Below are 23,241 nucleotides of genomic sequence, written 5' to 3' on the forward strand. Positions count from 1 at the left end.
TTCGTTCGTTATACAGGTCAGTTCACTGTAGAGGCATTCGTTTTAGAGGCGTTCGCCTGTATTAAAAAAATGCTTCAGAGGTTGCTTTTCGTGCTGAAGTTTGTTTATTCCGGGAAGTTTTGCTTGAGACATGGTGTTTCCTCGAGAAAACTGGACATCTAGGAGTCTGGACATCTCTCTCCTGACTATGAACAGACATGAGGGAGTTGGTAACGCGTGGAAGACTAATTTCGGGGCGTTGTGTAACAGTGTTGGCGGGCCAAGACGACCTCATGCGAACAAGCGCAAGCCGCGGGCTGGCTTCTTTTTCCGCCTCGCTGTGCACCTAGTTTTATTCCCCTGTCTCGCGCTGCGCTTCCGGATGATGATGAAGTGGATAACATGACTATACATTTTATTTTTCCTAGAGCTACGCTTAAAGCTTATCGGGCGGCGTAACTGGCTTTTGCAGTAGCCAGCAAGTTCGGCAAGAATAAATCCAACTGCGGCCGTCCTCCTTCTCGTCCTCCTCTTCGCGCAGAAAGGCTGACTTCACTGGACTTAATAACTGAAAAAGTTTATAGCTGTTCTTCTAAAACACGTTGGAGTACAGTTCGACGATGCTTCCAGAAAATAATCAAGAGAGACATACTGCGCTTGCTGCTTTTCATAATTTGTGGTGAATTCTCTTCGCCGTGCTATAGTACACTATGGAAATGAAGGCACAGCTGTGATTATGAATGATGACAAGAAAAAAATAGAAACGTATGGGCAAGGGGCCTTATCGGAGGCACGGGCACTCGATAAGAGCCCATGCTGTCAGGCACTCACGAAAGAATACAAACACAGGTCTGTGCAGCTGCAATCTTTCTTTCTTTCTTTCTTTCTTTCTTTCTTTCTTTCTTTCTTTCTTTCTTTCTTTCTTTCTTTCTTTCTTTCTTCCTTTCTTTCTTTCTTTCTTTCTTTCTTTCTTTCTTTCTTTCTTTCTTTCTTTCTTTCTTCCGTTCTTTCTTTCTTTCTTTCTTTCGTTCTTCCGTTCTTTCTTTCGTTCTTTCTTTCTTTCTTCCTGTCTTTCTTTTGTTTTCTGTTTATGAAAACAACAAAAAGGCAAAACAGGAACTTGCTCCTGACGTTCTTCAACGGCCACTTGATGCAAATGCTTAGCGAACTTGCTATTTATTGGTGACACAATTGTGCCTTGGGTGACGTTTCTCTTCGGACCAGAAAAGCGACGAGCTCTGTTTTAGATTCAGGCAGCCGGCCGGTCGAAACGGAGACCGGGGACGCGAGAAGGCGAGCCTTAGCCGTTAGCGAATCCAAGAGGAGGCGGTCATCTGACCAGCCAGAAATTCGTTTGCGTGTGTTGTCAAGATCATACCTTCTGTCTACCACACGCTTTCTCCTGTTACTTTTTTTCTGTATACTTCTTTTTCTTTACCCAGAGGGTGGCTCGTGTGCAACGCAGTTTACCAGAAATGACCATGTGGTCTACCGGTATAGCGCTTCGCCCGGCGCAGGTGAAGTACAACTCAAGACAAGACAGGACAAAGTTCGGCAAGAAGAACGAAAGTTATTACCTCTTCGCTTTATTCACGACACATTGTTCCTCCTGTGTAGCTTTCTCTCAGAAACCATTGACGTCCGGTCGCCATGGAAACTAGTGCTCGATCCTCTCTGTTTTCTTTAGATTTTACGCTTCGTGGGTTCCCCCTTCTTGCTTCTTACGTCCATCTGTCGGTTTTCCACGCCGCTAGCACCGAGGCAGCTGTGCCGTTGCTGCTTGCAAGTCCTGTTTTTCCGGCTCATTGCCGTCCTCCCAGTTTTTCTTCTGTTATGCAAGCTTCATTTAAAAGCTATATCGCCACTCCGTGTGTGTTTGTGTGTCTGCGTGTTCTGTATTCTTGCACGTGGACGGAAAGCCCCTCCTTTTTGTACTTTCGTGAATAATCTCTTGTGGCAAGCTAGTCGTGCTTCTGTTATATTTCGAGGCTCCGGTCCCTTCCAGCGTCCCCCCCCCCCCCCCTCTACGATTACCCCATAAAAGAAAATGGTCTAAAATGTAAGACCCGTCTTTCACTGCTATTCATCCACGTATCAATCTTGCGACTTCGCATCTTTAATCTAGGAGCGCCGCGTGCACTGGTCTTATCTTATCGTTCTAGCTTGGGCGATCCTTTAGAAACCCAAGCGCAATATCCGGCGATCCATCACCCTTTCACGCCGCATTTCACGCAACTTTAACAAGCGAATAGCTTTTGCGCTCGGCTTATATCATAAATGGAGCTTGTATGGCCTCCAAATTTGATGCGCCTTCGTCGCTCCAGATGCCGCTGACGACAGCTGAAATGTTTAGTTTCGTCATCCCTTTTCGACAATGAGATTGTATAAGCTTCTTTCCTTCTAAGCCTTTTAAGAAATTTTGCGAATCTTTTTTTTTTCTTTTGTTTTGTTCTCGTCTCTATGTGGTACGGCAACTGATACCTTGAGAGCAAACAAATGTTATGTGAAGCTGAAAAAGAAAAGAAACACTTCTTCATATCAAACAGAAGAGCCGTCGAGAATGGAGCAACTCGCTCCACCCATTTTGTAGATTTTGACGTAGGTTTAACTGTTAGCGCAGGAAAAAAAAAAGGTGCATATCTGGCAGTGATATTTGCGTTCTTTTCAAACTGTCGCTCGGCGTTTCAGAAGCTCGACGCAATTTTTTCAAAGGCTATTCCAATTCGGCCAAATGCGTTTGCAATCGGGTTGGTTGTTCCTACACTTAGAACTCGTAAACGTATCACGGCGTTGCGTTACTCAGCGAATACGAGAAATTGGAGTAATGGTCATGCAAGAGTCTCCAGTTCTCGCCATAAAAAATTTAGGGTGGACCAATGCGTACACTGCACGATCTCCTTGGAAACCCAGAAATACCCATTGCAACAGCGTCTCTCAAGAGATCCATGAATGGAAGACACCCTCTCTTAGAACATCATCGAAGCATACGTACAGTTCATGAAGCATACTATGACGAAATAGTTTCCAAGCAAACGAAGCAATTTATTCCGGCGAGAACCTTATGGAATATGCAAATGAACAACTCCGTGCCGCATCACTTCTTCGGAATGCTTAAGTGTGACCGCATCACCCCGCACGGTATTGTTCGCAGAAATAAAGTTTGAATTTTGCTTTACTTTCCTTTCTCGGATTATTACCAGATCAAGTGATTCTGTCGTACATTAGAATTTAGAATTGGCGTAAGAAAAGTCAAGTTGTTGCCAATAATTTCTCTACAGAGAGCACCGCGGTGCAGAGAACAGGAAGTGCTGCCACGCAAATGTACGCGTTTACCATCTTATTATACAGTGTGAAAATAAAATTGAAAGCTGCGATGCTGATAATTCGAGCTACTATACATTTTACCTTCATTTCACCGACCAAACGTGATATTTGGTTCGGAAATCTCTGCCCTCTTGATTTTCGTTTAAATGTAGATACTTTTTGCAGATCGGCCGCAGTGCTATATGCGGCCCTAGCCTGAAAGGAAATAATCTGTTGCTCGGTGCCTTCTCCAGTCTAGTTATGGGCCTTGACGTCACCCTTGCCCCGTTTTGGCTCTTTTCATGACCATAATAGCGAAATTGTTACCTGTGACGCGTGTGGCTAGAGTGGAAATAACTAAGCGTCACGCCACGTTTTTTCCTTTTTGTTTTTAAACTTAATCTTCAAGATGGCAGCTCCCTGATTCAACACGATAGCCTGTGCTCGTTGGTTCTTCAATTGAATGTTACATAACCTTTATCTGTGTTTGTTTTGAGAGCGCAGCCCTTAGGCGGTTCGTTCCTGGGTTGAGCGTCGTCGTCCCTTGGCGTAAGCGCGCGAACGCGCTCGTACCACTGCGTTCGTCTTCCACAGCTGGCTCCCACGCTGCTCATCATGCCGGCGTTCCCATGCCGCCCCTTCCTCTGCGAAGGCGCTGACTGCACTGGCCCACTGCCAGTCGGTGTGCGGCGATTTCGGTCTCGAATTATGTGCCTCAATATATCGCGAAATGAAAGCACGTGTACAGCTGCGCTCAAATTTCGCATTAGGGAGTATCGCAATCGTCGGAAATTTTTTTTAGAGCGCAGCTCTTTGGCGTCCGTTCCTGGGTTTCGCGTCGTCGTTGGCGTTGTCATCGGCCTCGTAACCAGCTCCGCCCCCCTTTCATCCCCCCAGCGCTAGCAGCGACCGACTGATACCGCTGGATGCCGCTGACGCCGCTAGAGAGTCAAGATAACGTGACTGCATAGAACACCGTCGCCGCCATGCAGAAAGAGGAGGAAAGGGTCCCCCCCCCCCCCCCCTGTTCTTGTGTGGCGGATAGGGTGCTCTTCAGTTGCCGACGCGCCGGTTATTTCACGTAGGCCCCGGCACGTCGACGAATACGTGACCACCTTCCCACGGCTAGACCTGGTTCTTAGCGCTGCGGAAGCGAGGGTATCATATTGTTTGTGTCGGCATCGGCGGCGTTGTCCCTGAAACCAACTCCGCAGCTGAGGTTGACTCACTATCGGCGTCAGCGGCATCAGTCAGTCGCTGCTATCTATTCCCTCCTCCCTTTATCGTGTTGTCCGCTTGCTGCGCGCGCTTCTGCCCCCATCGTTTGCCGCTGGGTGTACACGACGCCCCCCTCCCCCCTCTTCCTGCGAGTCTCCGGTTGTCAAAGCGCCGGCTCGAACTTAATTCCTTTCTTCGCTCCTCCTCCAATGCAACCCCTGTGCGGTGGCAATCAGAGCCAGATCGGTGGCGGCGGATCTGTATATGTGCACCGCCCGAGCCGAAATTGCCGCTGCCGTTCGCCACTGCGAAATTATCTGCCAGTTCTTTCTGAGCCATGAGCGAGACGACCGATGGAAGTCCTCCGTCTGCTGCTGCTGCTGCTGCTGCTAAACGAGCTGCCAGAGCAGAGGCCCAGCGCCGTCGCCGTCAGAATCCAGAGGTGCGTGCCGCCGAAGCAGAAGCTTACCTAGTGGAGTCTTTGTTAAAGGAATACGTGTGAAAAATAAAAAAAAATTCTGTGATAGCGCATACATGTGTTGCTCGATTTCTTTGCCTCAATCTATCGAAAAGGTGAAACAGCTTATTTGCTGCGCTCAAATTTCGCATTAGGAAGTAACGTAATCGTCGGTAATTTTTTCTCCGAGAACTCAGCCGCTCAGTCTTTAAATGGCCTAAGCGTAGCTCTCTTTAAAATATTTTTCTTAAGTGTCCTGCCCCTCACTTTGTGTAAGTTAAGCACTTTCTCCGAAAGAATGCACCTGCACTTATTATCTCCTCCGCAGGTAAACAAACGAACACTACACCTGCGACCACGCACTGAGAGTTCCGCTCCCTGCCACCATTTCACTCATCGCACGAGTGCGCTAAGCAATCAGAGAGAGCTCGGGAGGGAAAAAAAAAAAACCGGCTTTGTTGTCCCGAGACCAATGTTCAAACGCGCAGAGGAAAAGCTCAGCCACTGCGGGATTCGAAGGTGAGATGACGCCGCCGCTGCCTCCTGTAGTGCAGATCTGTACGGAGGCCAGAGGGGACGTATGAGAACCGCGATGACACGCGAGAGAAAGTGGGAGCCGCAGACGCGGTAATCGCCTCGACGTAGCATGGCTGCGCTTTTTGGGGCCTTGCTTTAAAGAAGGAATGTGCTGCCAAATGGCGTGCTCACTGGGAGGCGCGCTTCTCACGCTTTGTCCTGAATACGGGACAGCATGCCGCCTAGCCGCGCCGGTAGAGAGCGCTGCCGCCGCCGCCGCCATTGTTCTGGGACACGGCTCTGTTCTTTGGTGCACACCATGCTCTTTGTGTTGTCTGGCACTGCATGTACCGCGCAGCGCCGTTCATTGTCTTACGCTTCAGTGCGAAGGTTGTTTTTCACGGGCCCAGTGTAGCCGGTGAAAGGTCGCCCGCTCGCTCTCTCGTGGGCGCGACGGTTGCGAGAGACGCCGGTGCCGTCGCGTCGGTAACATAACAAAACTATGAAAGGCGCATAAAATAATGGGGAAAAAGAAAAAAAGCTACGATGAAAGGTGTCGGAAAGCGCGACCTCCCAGTTCCAGCGTAAGTCGAGGTAACGATCGCAGGCCACACTGCAGCTGGCGATGCAGCTTGGGTAACCTAAGCCTTTTTCTCTGATGCTTTTCGAAGGACACCGCACAAGCTGCTGCGCCTTTTGCCTCCGCTCCCATCCCTTCTTTCCGACGTCTTTTGTTCCTTGAATAGACAGCGGGTAAGTGCTTGTGGCGGAGGTCACGCTGCTGCTTTGAGCTGAGGGTCGGGGAGAAGTTATGGCCGATGGTTACTTTTTTATTCCTGTTTATTTTTGTCTCATGGAGGGCACGTTTTCTTTTTATCTGACTTCTTCAGTTCTTTCTTTAATTTTTTAGCGACGCATTGGCGTTGGATGATAGACTGCGTGAATGGCAAGCAGCTTGTACCGTCGGAAGTGAAGCTGTAGTAGAGGAGAGATCACACCCCAGCACCTGCTCACTTTGCTTCAGTTAGTAGTAATATTCTTTTTTCTGGCCGTTATGCAGCACTGTGGACTGGATTACACTGCTTGTTGAGGATACATAGTATCGTTTCTTCTGCTTTGTTCGACGTATGACAGTGTAGCTGCATATGTTTATGTAAAGAACGGAACGGTGAATGCTAGCAACTGCAGTACAAAAAAAAAAAAACTTTGATAACATAGACAAAAAGCGTACAAGCTATTATGAAAAGAAGATTAGGAGCTTTTTCTCTATAAGTGGCTGCCGCACCCCGAACTAAATTTTCTTCCTCAAGAATGTTACTACAGATACCACGGAGTGCAACAACAATAGGAGCACCTTTATCGCGCGGCCAGTACGCGAAGTTTTTCTCATTGAAGCAGCGACGCGTGCTCTCTTTTTCGGTTCCGTTTCGGTTTTGGTTTTTTTTTTATGGCGAAAGTGTTTTAGAGTCATGCTGCTTCTCCGCCCTTATTTTCGTCACCAGAGTCAGTTGTTCTTTTCTAGAATAATATTGGCACCACGACAAGTATTTGCAATCAGATGGTTTTCTTGCATTTCCGACACGTATTAAGAAGTGAAGGCGCAACACTGTGGTATAATAAAAAATACGCGTACCAGCACATTGCGCCTAGGAAAAACATTTCTCAGTTTCTTCCTTGCTTCCTTATTTCGATTTTCTTGTTGTTGTTGAACGGTTTCTGTTTCTGCCTCTATAGTATGAAGCATACCCACATTAACAAGTCCTGAATATTTAGTTTAACTGAGTTGCATCAGAACAGCACTGTTTAAGAGGATAAACGTTTCGCTAGGAACAACGTCTGACACCTTCAAGAGCCAGCTTCACAGCCTACAGTGGATGCATGAAGCAATAGTCATGCACAGATTAAAGTTAAGAGATCAGTGGAGAAGCATGCAAAATATTGTTGATCTAAACGAAACCGTGTTACTTCTTGCTCTCACGATACAGCCCATACTTCCACAGCCCATCTCCCTTGCGATGTTCTGGGCCTTCTCTTAAGGACGACGGGCTTGTGCGACCATCTGTGACTATCAATGCAATTTCTGTAAGACCACATGCATCAGCGGACTCACCCCAATTTCCTTCTTTCCTTCCCTGCTCTATCTCCCTGCGATCTTTATTTTCCCCTTTCCCATTCCCCCGGTGTAGGGTAGCCAACCGGACGTTATTGTGGTTAACCTCCCCGTCTTCTGCTTTTCTCTTTCCTCCTCCCCTCCCTCTGGCGTTTACGACTGCTTTATTTATGTGCTCCTAATTTCTGGTGGTAGTTTACGATATATATATATGTATATATATAGTCATATCATCAGAAGCCAACAAACACTGACACCAAGGACAACATAGGGGAAATTATTTGTGCACTTAATAAATGGAATGAAGAAACGATAAATTAATGGAAATTAAAGTGGATGTTGTGCATATGTTATTCTTGGTGTCAGTGTTTGTTGGCTTCTCATAATATGACTAATAAAAATCGGACCCCACGGTTAACTCTCTTTCTTCTCGTTTATATATATATATATATATATATATATATATATATATATATATATATATATATATATATATATATATATATATATATATATATATATATATATATATATATATTATGTCACGAGGACTCAATCAAATTAACATACGGGGTCGTACGTGCAAACAAGCAAGCAAACAAACAAACAGTGGCGATCTGAATATCAGGCACGCCGTAGTGGGGGACTCCGGATTAATTTTGGCTACATAGGGGTTTTTTTTTTTTTTGAACGAGCACATACACGTAAGTACGCGAGCGTTTTCTACCTCCCACCCCCGCAGAAATACGACTGTCGCGGCCGGCATCGCACCCGCGACCTCGATCTCACCAGCGCCGTGCCCCAGAAACTAGGCAACAGCAGCGGGGCTAACAAGGAGGAGCCGGACATCATAATTCTGGTGCCACAGTCACTTTACGTAATCATATCCGTAGAAAATAACGAAAATAGCGGTAATTGGTGCGACGATGTATGTACTTGATTTATTTGTAGGAATAACGCGTGAACAAGCATGCAGCTGGTGCACACGAAACCGAAGTCGTAGCACGAGGAACCCGTGCAGACTTCAAACATTCTATTACGCAAGAAGTTACGTAAATAGGACGTTGCAAAAATACGTTTTATTGTCGCAGTTAATTTTATTTCTTGGTCATGCGCGCACGCAACAGTGGCGTATTTGGCTTTCTTGATTGTTGAATAATTTATGAAGTGCAAGTGGCTCAGTCCTTACAGTCACGGTTATATGTAACGAGCCTTCACGTTTTTTTTTAATAATGCAAACCACAGTTTATACGCGGATACGACGTCACGTCTTGGACACATGTTGTTTAGGTTGAATAATTAGACATGCTTCAACTTACAGTGAATAAGAAGCGCATATATTATATGATGCGCGAGCACATACAGACACTCAAATAAGAAAGATATTGAGTGTTCTTTTTATTAATTCTTGTCTGTCTACACTTTGACAAATACAGCAGCTCGTATTTTTACTTCTCTGAACTGCTTCAAGATTTCGAAAATTTTGTCTCTGAGTATACCAGCTGGTGCCTTCTAGCCCACATGAACACTTATTTGAACTACACCATCCTTTCTCGCGTGGCTTTTAATAATCAAAGGAAGATACCCGAGTGCTTTATAAGCCCTACGAGAAATATGAATCCCGGCACATGTGTGCCCTAATTTCAGCACCAATCGTTCTCTTCAGTAGCAGCAAATTTCAGAAGCTGCTTTCTTTCTTCGTTCCGATTTCAAAAGGACAATGAATGTGCTTCATGTGAGTAGCAAGCCTCTTCCTGTAATCGAAGCGCATGTCAGGGCTTCGCTAAAAGTTTTTCAGTTGATTGGGGAAAAAAAGCATCGATTTAGAAGTGGAACGTAAATTAAATCGCAGCAACTTCATTCGTCTTCAAAGTCTCGTGCGCATCAGTTATTCCATTAAGCGCCCGGTCTCTGCGTTCCCCTTGCGAGTGAGCGTCGAGGTTCTTGAAAGGCGGAGCCGCTCCACTTGGACAGAGTGAAAAAGCAAGAAGAAAAGAAGCAGCGATAGTTCTTTCTCGTTCTCAGTGGTCAGAAAATACCGCTTTCTTTTTCGATAGCACGCCTACCCGGAGTTCGAATTACATCTTCGATCGTCGTCACTGTGCTGAGTTTTCCTTTAAGCCGATATTCCTTTTTAGCCGGAAGTCTGTTGACGGCGACGTTCTATATTCGTTCCTGGCTTCCCCCCTTGTGCGGGCGCTGATATATGCTTCATTGTTCCTTATGTTCTCATATAAATTATATCTGACGATAGCACCCGGAACGCTGTAGAAGAACTCAAGAACTTGTACGCAAACTTTGCCCATCCATCTATCTGTCCATCCGTTCGTCCGTCTGTCCAGTCTCAGTGGGCGGCCTGTGAGTTTTCGCACCTGTTTGGATCCACAGCGTCAAATGTGAACCTTTCTACGGTCGTCCGCGTCATCGGTGCTGAGAGTATGTCACAAGTGAAATGTGCGTCGGGGATTTTCGACGATCACCAAAGACTGATGAGCAGACGTGAGTTGAAATTCGTCAAGGACCGCGTAGGCTTTCTGTAGATCATGGCGGAGTCCCTCAGGGTGGAGCACTAACCCCAACGCTCTTTAATCTAGCCCTTAACGGACGACTCGAGGACCTGCCAAGCACCGTCCGACTTTCTATCTACGCCGACGACATCTGTATCTGGACGTCGGGGGTGACACGGCTTCAACTTCGCGCTCTGCTTCAGAAGGCGACCTCATAGACATCATGCTACCTTCGTAAACAAGGTCTAGAGGTGACGTGGGAAGAGTGTGCAGTGGTGGTGTTTAACCGGTAGCCAACGTCTGCGTACACCATATCAATCAACGGACAAATGATATCGTCCAAGAGAAGTCACAGGTTCTTGGGTGTTGTCATTGACAGAGACTGGTCCTGGACTCCCCACGTGGGTCACGTGAAAAAGTGACTGATTGCTATATGTCATCTGCTCGGTTTCCTTGCAGGAAAGAGCTGGGGCTTGCTAAAGTCAAAGAACCATCGTAAAAGTCGACGGGCGCCGCGGTAAGGGATAGAGTTCTCAAAGTTGCCAGAACTAGCTCTGCATGTCAACTGTCCCTGACTTCAATGATCCCTTTCGATATGACAGGATCAACTAAAGATTGCATTTCGATATCATCGCGGGTGTTTAGTGAGTTTTCTTCAGCCTGAACCATTCTTGATGTATATTAACGAACAGCTTGGGTAGGTCTGCTAAAAGGTTTTGCTCATCTCGGTTTTCCGCAGTTGAAAGAACCCAGGCTTCGCCTTAGACAAGTTCTCACGTCGCACGTTCTCCTATCGTACAGTTTCCGCTTTTGGGCATAACTCTTCATTTTCCATTACGCCGAGAAATGAGAACTTTCTTAACTTATTATTTATTGCATTTGCCGATAAAAGCTCTGAGGAGCTCAACAGTGAACAAAAAAAAAAAAAGAAAAAAGAATACGCATGCGGGGCACGCGAATCATGTCATGACGCATGCATGCTCAGAGAAACACAGGAAACAAAATGTTAGGCAGCAGTATGAGCGTAGCTGGAATCTACGAGTACTCGAGCGCGAAGCATACGGCTACGTACCTTTAAGGCGTACGCGGTCTCCCAGAAGACAAAGAAACTCCTCAAATAAGGCGCTGTGGGTTCTGTTGTTCAGGATCTGTTCCTCGGTGTTTTGGCCCTCCTTCACGTAGACGACGCCCACTTTAAGCTCCGACTTCACAAACACCTGAAAAACAGCGTGAGAGGGAAAGCGCTACTCGAAAACTGCTGTTTGGGGGCAAACAAAAAGGTTGGGCTGGCTGTTGCTCATACAACAAAAGTGAGGCGTCGTCAGTTACAAACAGACGCGGAGCCAAAGAGTTAGGGACACTGGGTGGAAATGTACACTTTCCTCATAGCTTAAATTTCAGAAAACACGTGCTAGGATGGAATGTGCAGTCTGTGGATTGCGGTCCTCTTCTGAAAGAAAAAAAATATGAGAAACTTTATGATTTGGCGTCTGTCGTTCGTATTAGTATACGAGTAACAGCGAAGGTGCCGCTAAGTGTCAAACAGTTCTTAAAAAAGAAAAAAAAATAAATAGACAGAACACGTCCTGATATCTGTCAGTATAAGCGCAGCTTTCTTAGTTTTGGAGAACGGTACATTGAAGCACAACACATGGTATTGTGTACAATGTGCTTGATTTGCAGATTACGACGTACCCAGGGTTACTGGTCGTCTCTTTTCTTCTTGTTTCCCAACTGTCTAGATTTTCAGAAGGGGCGCCGTATACAACTGAGAGAAAGCGTCTTCTGTGGCCTCTTTCATATCGGTCTAACGGCGTCAAGTTTCCTTTCATGATTGGTTTGTAGATCAGAGTACATCTTTCCAGTTATTTTCAGAACGCAATTTCTCTTGCTACTAGTGAGAGACCCCCGCAAACGATTTCCGCGATTTTATATAACTTGCTACTTCGCACATGTGTGATAAATCATGCGCGCGAACCAAGAACACACGTGACACGCAGCCTTTAGTAAAACGCCATAGTCGATCGGCGCTCATAAAATATTCGTGTGTGTTAAGGGTGCAGAAAGCGTGCAGAATGTGTGGTCTGAATTCGGCCCTATACATGTAAGCCGATACAAAATCGTATGACGGCATTGTACACCTGCGCAGTCACATAGAGGTTAGAAAAATGGACATAAAATTGTGGGAGCGATGCGAGCAAAGCTTTGTTTTAAAACTGCTTAGTGTCCGATCTATATAACTCTGCGTAAAAAGAAAGATTCCGGGGCTTTACGTGTCAAAACCAGCATATGATTATTAGATTGGGGAGAGGGGTGACTCTGGAAAAAATTTTTGACCGCCTGGGCAACTTCAATGCACCTAATTTTAAGTACACGAACACTTTTGCGCTTCGATCCCATGAAAATGTAATGGCCGTATAGCCGGGATCGAATGCGCGACCCACAGTATGCCAGCGCAATGCTATGGTCACAGGGTTACCATGGGCGGTAATAAACCTCCGTGAGTAAGGCTTTTTTTTTTCATCCTGTAGTTCCTGTGATTCTTACAGAGGCAGTAACGAAAAAAAAAACTGATTGGTTACTTGAGTTTTCAAGGAGCACTTACTGTTGAATTTCCTAGCTTCGGATCGAAAACATATATATTTATGAGATTTATTTTGTCAAAAGTATTGATGCCTAATTGATTTGTTCGGATGAAGTCGGAAATGCTGAATTCTTCTATGTTTCCGGCTTCTCTGCAAACCAATATTCAATGAATAAAGGTTGACTGCATGAATAAGTCCATTGTGAACAAGGCTTCCGTAGGAAAGCCGAAACGTCCTTTAGATTTAATCCTTTTTTAGTACTTCTTTAGCAAGGTGTTGCTTCAAAGGTTGACAACATAATGTGATATCGGAGCATTCCGGCAAACAACGCAATTTTGGCAGAAGTTCGTGAGCAGTCAATATAGAAAATCAAGATTGTAACAAAACGGCATGTTCAGCAGTTTCTGCAATTAAACTGAAAGTGGTCAGCTCGCTGTTCTGTTTGGGCATCAGTGTACTGGTGAGCAATGCGTAGTCTTTCACAACAAAATAGTACTTTTGTATTTTCAGGCTACGGCGTTGCACAGCCCACTACGCCATTCACCGTTGAGATTATCCACATCTTCGCAACCTTGCGTTCAGACCATTACGGCGATTGGAAGCAACACAGGGCTAAACGTTGTGCTTTGCTCACTTAATACGTACATACGTAGACAGTAGACCTTCGATATTTTGCAATTTCGATTGTAATCTTCGGAAGGTCTCTATTCAGAATAGATGCTTTTTGTGGCATGATTCATCGTTGGCATCATTTATTAAACAGGACTGCGCAGTGCATTCATAAGTGCGTTGAAAAAAACAACAATATAAAAGAAGGTCCAGCAGGGTGGTCCACGAATCGCCCAGCTCTGTGGACATTGCTAGTGCTTTAGTAGAGAACAAGAGCGATCCAGCGGCAATGACATGAATAGCTCAGGACCGTAGTGGCAAACGAACCACAGCTTCCTGTTTGTTATCTGGTGTAGACGGGTTGGTTTATTTTGCTAAGGTCTATTTCCATTGGCTATAGGTTGGAAAATGTTAGTTATTGTTAAATAAAATGAAGTCCGTGATTCCCGTCTTTGAATATTCGATATCTGTCACGAGGTCATGGATGTCATTCCTCCTTGTAACTTGCAAAAGCGCAAAAGAAGAGAGATAAAAGAAAGATAAGAGTACACGAACGCAACACAGAACAGCATAGGCGTCAAGAGTGTTGCCTTTCTTGTAAGTGTTTCGTTTTTCCCGCGCTTTTAATTTATACAGTGTTATAAACCAAATCACGGAGCAACAAGACTTGTCAAGGAAGTCAGTTTTACATCGCAGATTTTCAAGTTTTGGCATATCTGGGTAATCTTTGCACAGAAAATGTTTAAACAAGACTGTTTGCTTACTTTCGAATTCAATGCATTCATTCTGCCCTATAATATGGCGAAGAATGGTAAGGCTAACTGACACCTAGGCAGACACAGACTTAAATAATGGCTTCCCAAAGAAGTGGTTGAGAAAAGTGAAGGTGGCGTCGCTACTCCTCTTCCGTTCTCGCCTCTAGTATTACTTATGATGCATATGTCCGCCTGCCTACCAAGCTAGCTTATCGTAGTACTTCTCTGTAGGCTGTGTACAAGCTATGAGCGAGACTATGGTTTAGTGCTCAAGGCAAGCAAGAACGCATTCGTATAGCTATAAACGCGCTAGCCCTGCGTGCTAATGGTGATTGTCGGCGTCAGACCGAAACAGTCCTCTCGCTTCTGTCCTATCCTATTCTATCCTATTGCAGTCCCTATCGCCGGCCGTTAGTTGACCGGGTCACCTTCATTCCTCACTGTCGCCATCTGTACGCCGCGGATATAGCCGCGCCTCACTCTCGTAGGTTTCGCCAGAGCCGACAAAAAGCCTCCAGGAGGCGCGTGGGGAGGAAAAGGAGGAGGAGAAGGGGGAGACGCAAATGGAGTAACGGGGCGCCGCCTGCAGGCGCGAGTCGGTATCAAGGTGTTGGCTGAACCCTCGGCTTACACTTCTTCGTCCCCTCCACCCTCCCCCTAAAAAAAATAAAGGAAACTCCGGAAGCGAACTCGGGTGTAATCCATCAAGGAAACTCGAAAGGGATTGCCGAGTCACACCCGAGGGAAACAGCGTGCGAATGCATACGCGGGGAGGGGGAGAGGAGGACGGGAGGGAAGGGTGTCGCGAGATATACGCCAGCGTGACTGACCCAGGGAAACGTTGGGAAGTCACGTATACTGTTCGCACTACTATAGAGCGCAGCAAGGACGCAAAAGCCAAAGAATGAATTTTCGGCCAAGCAATGGGGCGACGTGAGCGATGGCGTGTCGATCACGAGGTATTTTCGCTAAATGGAAGTAAAAAAAATGGGCATCTGTTTGTGATTATTTCGCGTCCTTCAATCGCACAACTTTTTGCGTTTAGCCTTCTGTTCTTCTTTTTTTTTTCGCGGAAACCTTTGCGAGTCGTTGAGTAAATATTCTCGGTAATACATTTCTATGGTCGCGACGTTTCTTCGATTGTGCGTTGCTACTTGGGTAAATGAGCAGCTGTCGCGTATGCCGATGTTAAAGTGGCCCTGAAACAATTTGTGAACGTAGTAAGGAAGCATTAACGACCTGTCGTAGAGAGTGCTGCGAACATGTGAGCCAAATATTACTGCACTGCGTGCAGCTTGGAATTTATAATCTTCTGTCCAACACAGCGATACGTAACTGCTTATTGCGAGTTGTGAAAATAAGTGAAAAATATATATATATGTCTGCGATCTCGAAAGCCAGAAAGATAAGCTCATCTTTGTACTGCGCATAGTTGCATCAGCAGCGCCTGGCCTCCGAGATGGCAGTGCAATGCTGCGTAGCGCAGTCTATCGCGGCCGCCAGAGGGTGCCGCAACGACACCTTTCGCTGCCGCGACACTGAGCTTATTTTTATTCTTTGACGGCGCTTTGCCTTCTTGGCTTCTCCGCTCTGTAGCTTTCAGCGCGCCAGCGGAGACGAAAAGAGAGAAACAGCCGGGCATTTGGGCGATAACTTCCATTACAGTTGAGGGGCACAAAACTTTATTGCGGCATGGGATTCCTGAGACGATGCCCTTTAACAGTGAGGAAATTCAATGACAAGTAAGAAACGTGTTTTAGCGCCCCTTTAGTCATTAGGTACTGATTTCAGAAATACCTTGCGGCCTGCTAGAAATAAAACGAGAAAAATACGACGATCGTTTGTGACGGCACTTGCAGGCGCAACTAGAAGCCTCGTCTCTGACGACATTTAAAGAGAGTATAACATCACTCAGCTGGGTGGGGTAAATTATTGTTTTTAACCCACACGTACACAAACATAATGTGCGCTGCCGTTCGCGTTATCTTTAAGAGGGCACCATTGGGCACCTCAATGACACTCCCGGCCCAGCCTGCAGCGTTCTCAAAAATTTGAATAAGGACTACACTTTAAACCGACTGGACTCAAGACCGTACTCCAACTGAAAAGATACTCGGACCGTGGCCACATCCGTCACTGGCACGAAAAGCGATTCTTGCACTAGTACACTACTCGAAGATACTGTTTATAGTGTACCTATGTATCGTCCCACACGCACTCAGTGCTTACTCTACCTTTCTGTTCCTCTTTCTATTCCCCTTTCCCCCACGCTCAATGTTGGGTAACACACCGGGTACTCGTCTGGTTGACCTCCCTGCCTTTCCTGTCCTTGTTCTCTCTCTCTCGCTCTCTTTTTATTAAGGACTGCACCATTTTGGTGCGTTCTAACATAAATCAGTTGTTTTCAAGAGATTGAGGTTCAGATTATTTCGGTTGCACCATTAGTCTGTGTCCTACAACAATACATAACCACATTGTTAACTATAAAGGGAATTATAATAAACATAACGACGCCAATGCCGATGCCATTCTTTCCCTATTTATTGACATAGAGGAGGTAAGTTGTTGAACCCGTCTGAACTTACGCAGAGCGTAATCAGTTTTATAATAAAAACAATAACAACCTTTGTTTTGTCTAGCAGCGATTGCCAAAGGGCGGCGGACAAACCGGCTGTTGTTTCATGGCGCATCAGCTCCTCGCACTGTGCTCAATTCAACGCGTTTTCTTCCGCGGTGCGAAGTGTAACTTTCTTTCCAGCTCTGGGAAACGGTGCAACGCACATTCAGGCGCACGCACATCGCGGCGAATGCGCACTAATTGTGGGCACTGTTCGCTTCGCCGGCTCGTTTGAACTGGAGGCCATTATACGCGAGGGAGTCGTCACTGGCCCCATAAGCGGCGCTTAATTCCAGGAGTGTCGTCTAGGCACCAGGATGACCGTAATTCATCTCGGATGCACCAACGATTGAGGGCATGCGTACGAAACAGTCCCGAGGCTGCCATAGCACACGCCCATGTGTCTTTCCGTCGCAGTCATCGTCACGCAATCTGTTCCAGTGGTGCGAGAACAATTACGATCCGAATCGAGCTCAAGCTACTTTAAATGACCTATTTTCGATGGCGAATATATTTAGCCCAGTTTTCAAAACGACTTGGGGATCTGCTGCACGGGTTTTTCACTGACTGTCTGTTTTTTTCTGCTAATACTTTACGTTAGGCTTCGTGGTTTGACTTGATCCCATACTAGTGCTATAGGGGACAGTGACGCAAGACAAAGGCGACACAACACGACACTTTTTTTGGTAACACATTCATATTTAGCCGATAATGTCGCAAGAACGTCACTGCGCGGGTACCCATTTGCGAAGTTTCGCAACTACTTATCGCAAATAATCATGTTAACATTATTATTTTGTCCTACTTTTTTCTTGCATCGCGATGACGTAACTTCTTTGATTCTTGATTTTTAGTATTGTTTATTTTGCGCACAATATCAGCATATACAAGTGTCTGGACTTACAGCTACAAGGCTAGTAGAGGCTTCATGGCAGAATAGGCATGAAAATAAAGCAATAGGGTGGGAATACATGTCACATTCGCATCAAATATTTGGACTGCAGCCCGTGAAGAAAACATTAAGTGAGACTTGGCGCCCGAGCTGTAATATTAAGGAAATACACAAAATACGCCAACGTTTCCATGAATAAACCACTCAAGTGAAAGTCCGAATTTTTATTTTCGTTACATAATTTGATACTACTTTCTCGTTTTTTAGTTGTCTAGAGTTCTAATAAATAAAGCATAAATGATCACTCAAAGTCCTTACTCAACCTAATATTATTGGGAATTTAATACCATACGAGACCGCCACAAAATTCAAGTAGCCTTCCACCATAAGTAATTCGGCAAATAGGTAACTTAAACTTATTAGGTTTTGCAGCCTGCGTGTTCCTTTTGGGTGTTATGAAACCGCTATTCGATATAGGGCAACTAAACTGCTGTATATGATTATTTATACGAGTGACTCGTAGTGCGTAGAGAGGATTAACAGGCAAAATGTGGGAAGACCGAAACAGAGGTCTGTTCGGGTTTTGCGCGTATTTCGAATTTCTTATCTCTTTCGAATTCGTAAAGGTGTGCATATTGAATACGAAGCGCTCTTTTCTGGGATCGTATATATACTAATGGTTATAAATATTTCGAATAGGTGTTGCCACAGGACTCGACACAGTAGCTTAACTGACTATGAACAAATGCACTGACATGGCGCTCTTCGGCCATACCTGGCCCTTGCGCCACTAAAAATCACACATACATTCAAATGAACAAATGCAAAGTATAACATACGAAGAACGTTAGAACTAAAAGACTCTCGTGCGCTAAATATTATGTGGAAATCATAAGCTACAAGTGAACACAGGTTTCGAAGTAGATTTTTCAAATGCATGTCAAAATGAAAAGACACGCCGATATATTTATATGTTTTAATATGTAGTAGACATTGACCACGAATACATATCTCTAATTGGTCGTGATCTTCCTCCATTCTTCTACAGGCGTCCTTGTGGAAAGGCGCGAATACTTTAAGTGAGAGTAGGAACGTGACAAATTTCTCAACTCAAGCAGCATTTATATTTCTTTTTCTGGAACGTCTCCATGCGAAGCTCAGTTTTGAATTAAAATCCTTCTCGATTTTCCACCCTCCCCCGACGTCTCCTTTTTTTCCCACTTGCGCTTGACCATTCCCTTTCCCCGTCCTCTCCTTTACTTTTTTTCCATTTGCGCCTGTTTCGCATATTATGACTATCATTAGGAAAAAACAAACAAAATAGGGAGGATAAGAATATTAACTAGAAGCACGTTTGTTTGGCTACTACTGCACGCTGGGCGAGGGTAACATAGTTATGGAAGCATGAGAGCGAGAGAGGGAAACAAAGAGGAAGCAAGTACACGACCCGCACGTGTACTCGCACGAACAGCGCGTCACAGTCAAAGGCGTTCACGCAGGCCAGTCGTTTCCAAGAAACAACGAACTGCCTTCACCGCGCCGATGAACATAGGTGTGTGACGCAAACAAAAGGAGCTAGAAGCTAAAGTGGAATGTTTCGAAAGGTTCTTAGGGCAGTCGTCAGTTGACATGAGAAACTCTTTGTCCGCTTACCGGAGGTTGATATGTGCTTGCGCCAGATGTTACGTTCCGCTGGTTGCCTTACGTGTACATGGGACGAGAACAGTGCGCCGCTTAGGAAGGTGTAGGATTTAGAAAGTGCGAGCCACAAATCGCAGTATAACTGACAATGCGGTTTTTACCCGACCGGTCCTCCTGTCGCTTTTCCCTCTTGTTGCAGGCGAGAGCTTAAAGCCGAGATTACTGTCTTTGACTGCATTCGATAACCTTTTGCGAGTGGCGAGTGACACGCCATCCCGAACGCGCGCACGTACCTGGTCTAGCTTGAGCAGCTCGTCGGGCGTGGAGGGCAGCTGCCCGAGCGTGAGGCACGGCTTGAGTCCCGCCTCGTCGCCCAAGCAGCGCACGATGGCTTCCCGGTCATAACGGTTGGCGCACACGCACGAGGCCGGGATGAGGCCGTGCAGGTTGTACGTCACCGTGCGAAGCATCACCCTGCGTGCAGAGGAAAGAACAGTGCGGAGATGAGCACACGCTTTTTTTGAAGTCGCCTGCTAAGTAGCCAACGACAGAAAAAATCATAACGCAAACTAACAGCTGATTCTGTACAACGTACATGTAATTGAATAGGACCAATGGCCAAGAGAAACAGACAACAAAGTGCACACGGCAGTGCAAACGAACAATAATAAATCGTGAAACTCCCACCGGCTCCGAACTTATTTACTGCGGCAGTAGTAAAGTCTCAGTGTGGAACTACCATATTTTGAAGAATTGGCGTTGTTGTTATTGTTGTTGTTAACGTTGTCGTTATAGTTATCCTTGTCATCGTTGTCGTCGTCGCCCTCGTTGTTGTTGTTGTTGTTGTTGTTGTTGTTGTTGTTGTTGTTCCGAGTGTTTATGGCACTTCCTTGGGATGCCCACTATCGCTTCTTCGTCCACTTCAGTATTGCCGAAACACATCCGCAAACGCCACCACTCTCAGAGTAGGCGTGCTGCGAATGCCCTGAACAAATTGCCAAGCCTAAATGTTGCTCAGTAGTTCAGTGGTGAGCGCGTCCGGATCGCAAGCACGCATTGCCGCAGGGGGCATGATTTTCAGTTTGAGAATTGCCAAAGTTTTGTTTTTTCTTTGCTATAATGACGAGGGTGAAGGTGAGTAGGTGACCTGGGTACAACGGCAGTATAATGACTGCACTAAAACGACTGGGTAACGGAAAGAACGCGCGTACTCCGCAGACGGAGTTTCGATCATTTAACTGCTGTTGCAGTAAAACAAAATAAAAGTATACAAAAAAACAAAAAAATAATAAAAATATTACAAACTGCTGGTGGGCAGGAGGGTAGCTTCTCTGCTCTACATGTCTGTCAGACAGCATTGCGCATATAAATGGGTTTACTTGTGAATATTTCACGGCGCAGTAAAATGAAAGAAAGGGATCCTGGATTATTTTAATTATTTTTTGGACACGGCACGAACTGCGAGCAAGAATAACGTCCAGGTTAATGAGAAACGAATACAAAAAGAAAAGAAACGCAATTTAATCGAGAAAACAGCTTCCTGGCCCAGCTGCCTTGCACGAACTTCCGTTTGAAGAATAGGAAACGATCTAGGCGTAATGTCTCACCCACGAGCGCGTCTTCAGTATGCATGCACATCAGAATATGTCTTGAGCAATGAAAGTGCTTAAAGAATGGTTTCTCGCTCCTTCTTTCATGGTTTACGGCTGGGAATGCAAAACTCATTCTGCTATTCTTTGTAGCTTCCCCATTCGTCTCACAATGTATATACACCTGTAGAAAAGTGGAGCGCCATGTAGATTAAATGCGCCAATAATGAACATTGAACCTTCTCTCCAACACTTTCTAAATATCTTTTTTAGATGCACCACAAATAAAGAACTCAATATCCACCGATAACTTAGTGGCTATGACGTCGTGTCCTCGCGGGCACTAACACCGCAGAGGCGTTTAATGAAGAACGAATAACGAGTGGTAGGTTTAGTTACGCATTGATTACACCCAATAAAGTACGTAAACACAAGCGGAGTGCGACTGATGGCCGTCCTTTGTCCACAATTGCTTGTGTTCTTACCCTTTTCTTTATTTTTGCTCTGTAATCACTGAGTTAATTGCAGGCAGCTGTTCCGCCCCTCAAAACATCTAAGGGGCCGTTCCGAAGCTGATGCCGGCGTACTGATATCCAAGCGCTTCATCCGAAGGAACGATGTCGCTAAACGGTGCATGCTGCTGAGGTAGTTGTTTCATGCACAAAGAGCGCGAGCTATACGTGCATCCGTCGCGGTGGCCCACTGGCTAAGGCGTTGGGCTGACGAGCGCGATGTTGTTGGTTCGATCCGGGCGGCGGCGGTGGTAACGCAATGTCTAAATTAATCCGAAGTCCGGCGTCTACGGCATCCCTCATAACCTTTTGTCCAGTTTCGGGTGGTTACAGCCCTATATATATGTACATTAAGTTTTGTTGCTGCGATGACAATTATTGGACGCTCCATGCGAATAGCTGTCGGCAAAGGCGTCGCCGTTGCTGTGATGTTCCGTATATATTTACGTATATGCATGCTTTATGTTTACTTGTGCCATGTACGCAAAGTGCATGCTACACCATTAAACTGCCGTAGTTGCTCGAACAAGATTTTATCTTATATTTACCGAATTATTCCTTATAAGTTTTGAAAGTTGCAGCGCGCAAACAAAACTTGTGAGACATTTCATTAACAGCCCTTGCCTTTGATGTTAAGTCTTCAGAGACTATTAAAAAATACAAAGCAATGTTAGTGCTCACAATTTTCAAGTGATGTAATTTCACTGCCACCGCTCTTCACGGGCAGCGTAGTGGCGCCTGCTCGATGATATTACAGGTCCTACATGACGCGTAAAATGTTTTAAGGGTGCCAACAATTTTGGCGCACCAGCTTCTGTGACATCCGCGTACAGTCGCATCCGTGTATACTTAGAACACCGGCCGACGTGCTTAAACGTAACGCTAAACTTTGCTCTTGCTGTCAGTGCTTCGCCCCCCTTCGGGCAGAACTGACAATTCTTTTTTGAACTTCTCCGTCGACGAGAAGAAGAGAAACTTCCTCGTCTTGTCTGCCTTCGCGACGTCGTGTGTTTGCAAAGGATGATACAAACTCATTTTCGTTAGGCCCTAATTATCCCTATTGCACATCATAAAACCACGCATTGAGGCATGTCTTAAGTGCTTACTCGTTTTAACTCCCAAGGAAATTAGGTGAGGAGCTTAAAGGCAGCGAGGGCCGGCGATCGGTCATGTGCCAGGCCCGGGCAGACAACGGGATTTTCATAAGAGGATCTGTCCTTGTCTTGGAATACGTAATTTAAACCTGCATAATGAATGGGTTCTCTTGTGCAAAGTCTGGTGAGGGCCTTTCATCGGATCAAGCAGCAAGGCGTCTCAGGTAACCCTAAATTAGCGAAGGCTAGTTAAAAGAGCTTCAAAATACGCGTATCTCTCAATTCTTTGTCATTGGCGTATATCCGATAAATTATATTTACTTAGACTATCTATAAGACTGCTTTGCACTTTTCAGGTTGTTGTTTTGTTTACAGAAGATATACATGCACTCTTTACAGACGTTCATTATTGAGTTTAAGTTTTTATTAACTTTAAGTTTACAGACGTTCATTTGAGTTTAAGTTTATGTATTGAGGCACATAGACCTCAAAAGACGTCGTTTGCAGAAAGTCTATGCGCATTGACAAATAAAAACTGTAAGGATGTAATTGCACAAGGTTGTACAGACACGGTGTAGATTTATTAATGAGATATCCATCGAGAATCAGTAAGCTGTCATCTATGTCTCGGCTTGAAAAGTTGGCGGCCATCTTATTTCAGGAGCGTTCATGGGAATATTAGCTTTCGTCCCTGCACATAATAGTACACGTATTTTCAATAATTCTCAGCACGCAATAATACCAAAAATGCATTCAGGTAAGATCGAGCGCGGGATGGAAACACACATACACTCACACTGACAAGCACCTACACACACATTTCATGACATCAAGAGTTCGACGAAAACTCGTATGGT

The 23,241-nt window shown here is 45.5% G+C and overlaps 1 protein-coding gene across 2 annotated transcripts in view; it reads right to left on the reverse strand.

The window, feature by feature from the left end:
- The window catches only part of rsh (Rap GTPase activating protein radish), a 224,214-nt gene that overhangs the window by 71,314 nt on the left and 129,659 nt on the right, over positions 1-23,241 (reverse strand). For both annotated transcript variants that reach the window (XM_075692977.1, XM_075692976.1), the window contains exons 5-6: positions 19,483-19,663; positions 11,163-11,307 (exon numbers count right to left, since the gene is read on the reverse strand). In XM_075692977.1, coding sequence (XP_075549092.1) covers positions 11,163-11,307; positions 19,483-19,663 — 326 coding nt within the window. The remainder of the gene's footprint in view (positions 1-11,162; positions 11,308-19,482; positions 19,664-23,241) is intronic.

This window comes from Dermacentor variabilis, chromosome 5 (assembly GCF_050947875.1).
Source record: "Dermacentor variabilis isolate Ectoservices chromosome 5, ASM5094787v1, whole genome shotgun sequence".
Taxonomy (NCBI): Eukaryota; Metazoa; Arthropoda; class Arachnida; order Ixodida; family Ixodidae; genus Dermacentor; species Dermacentor variabilis.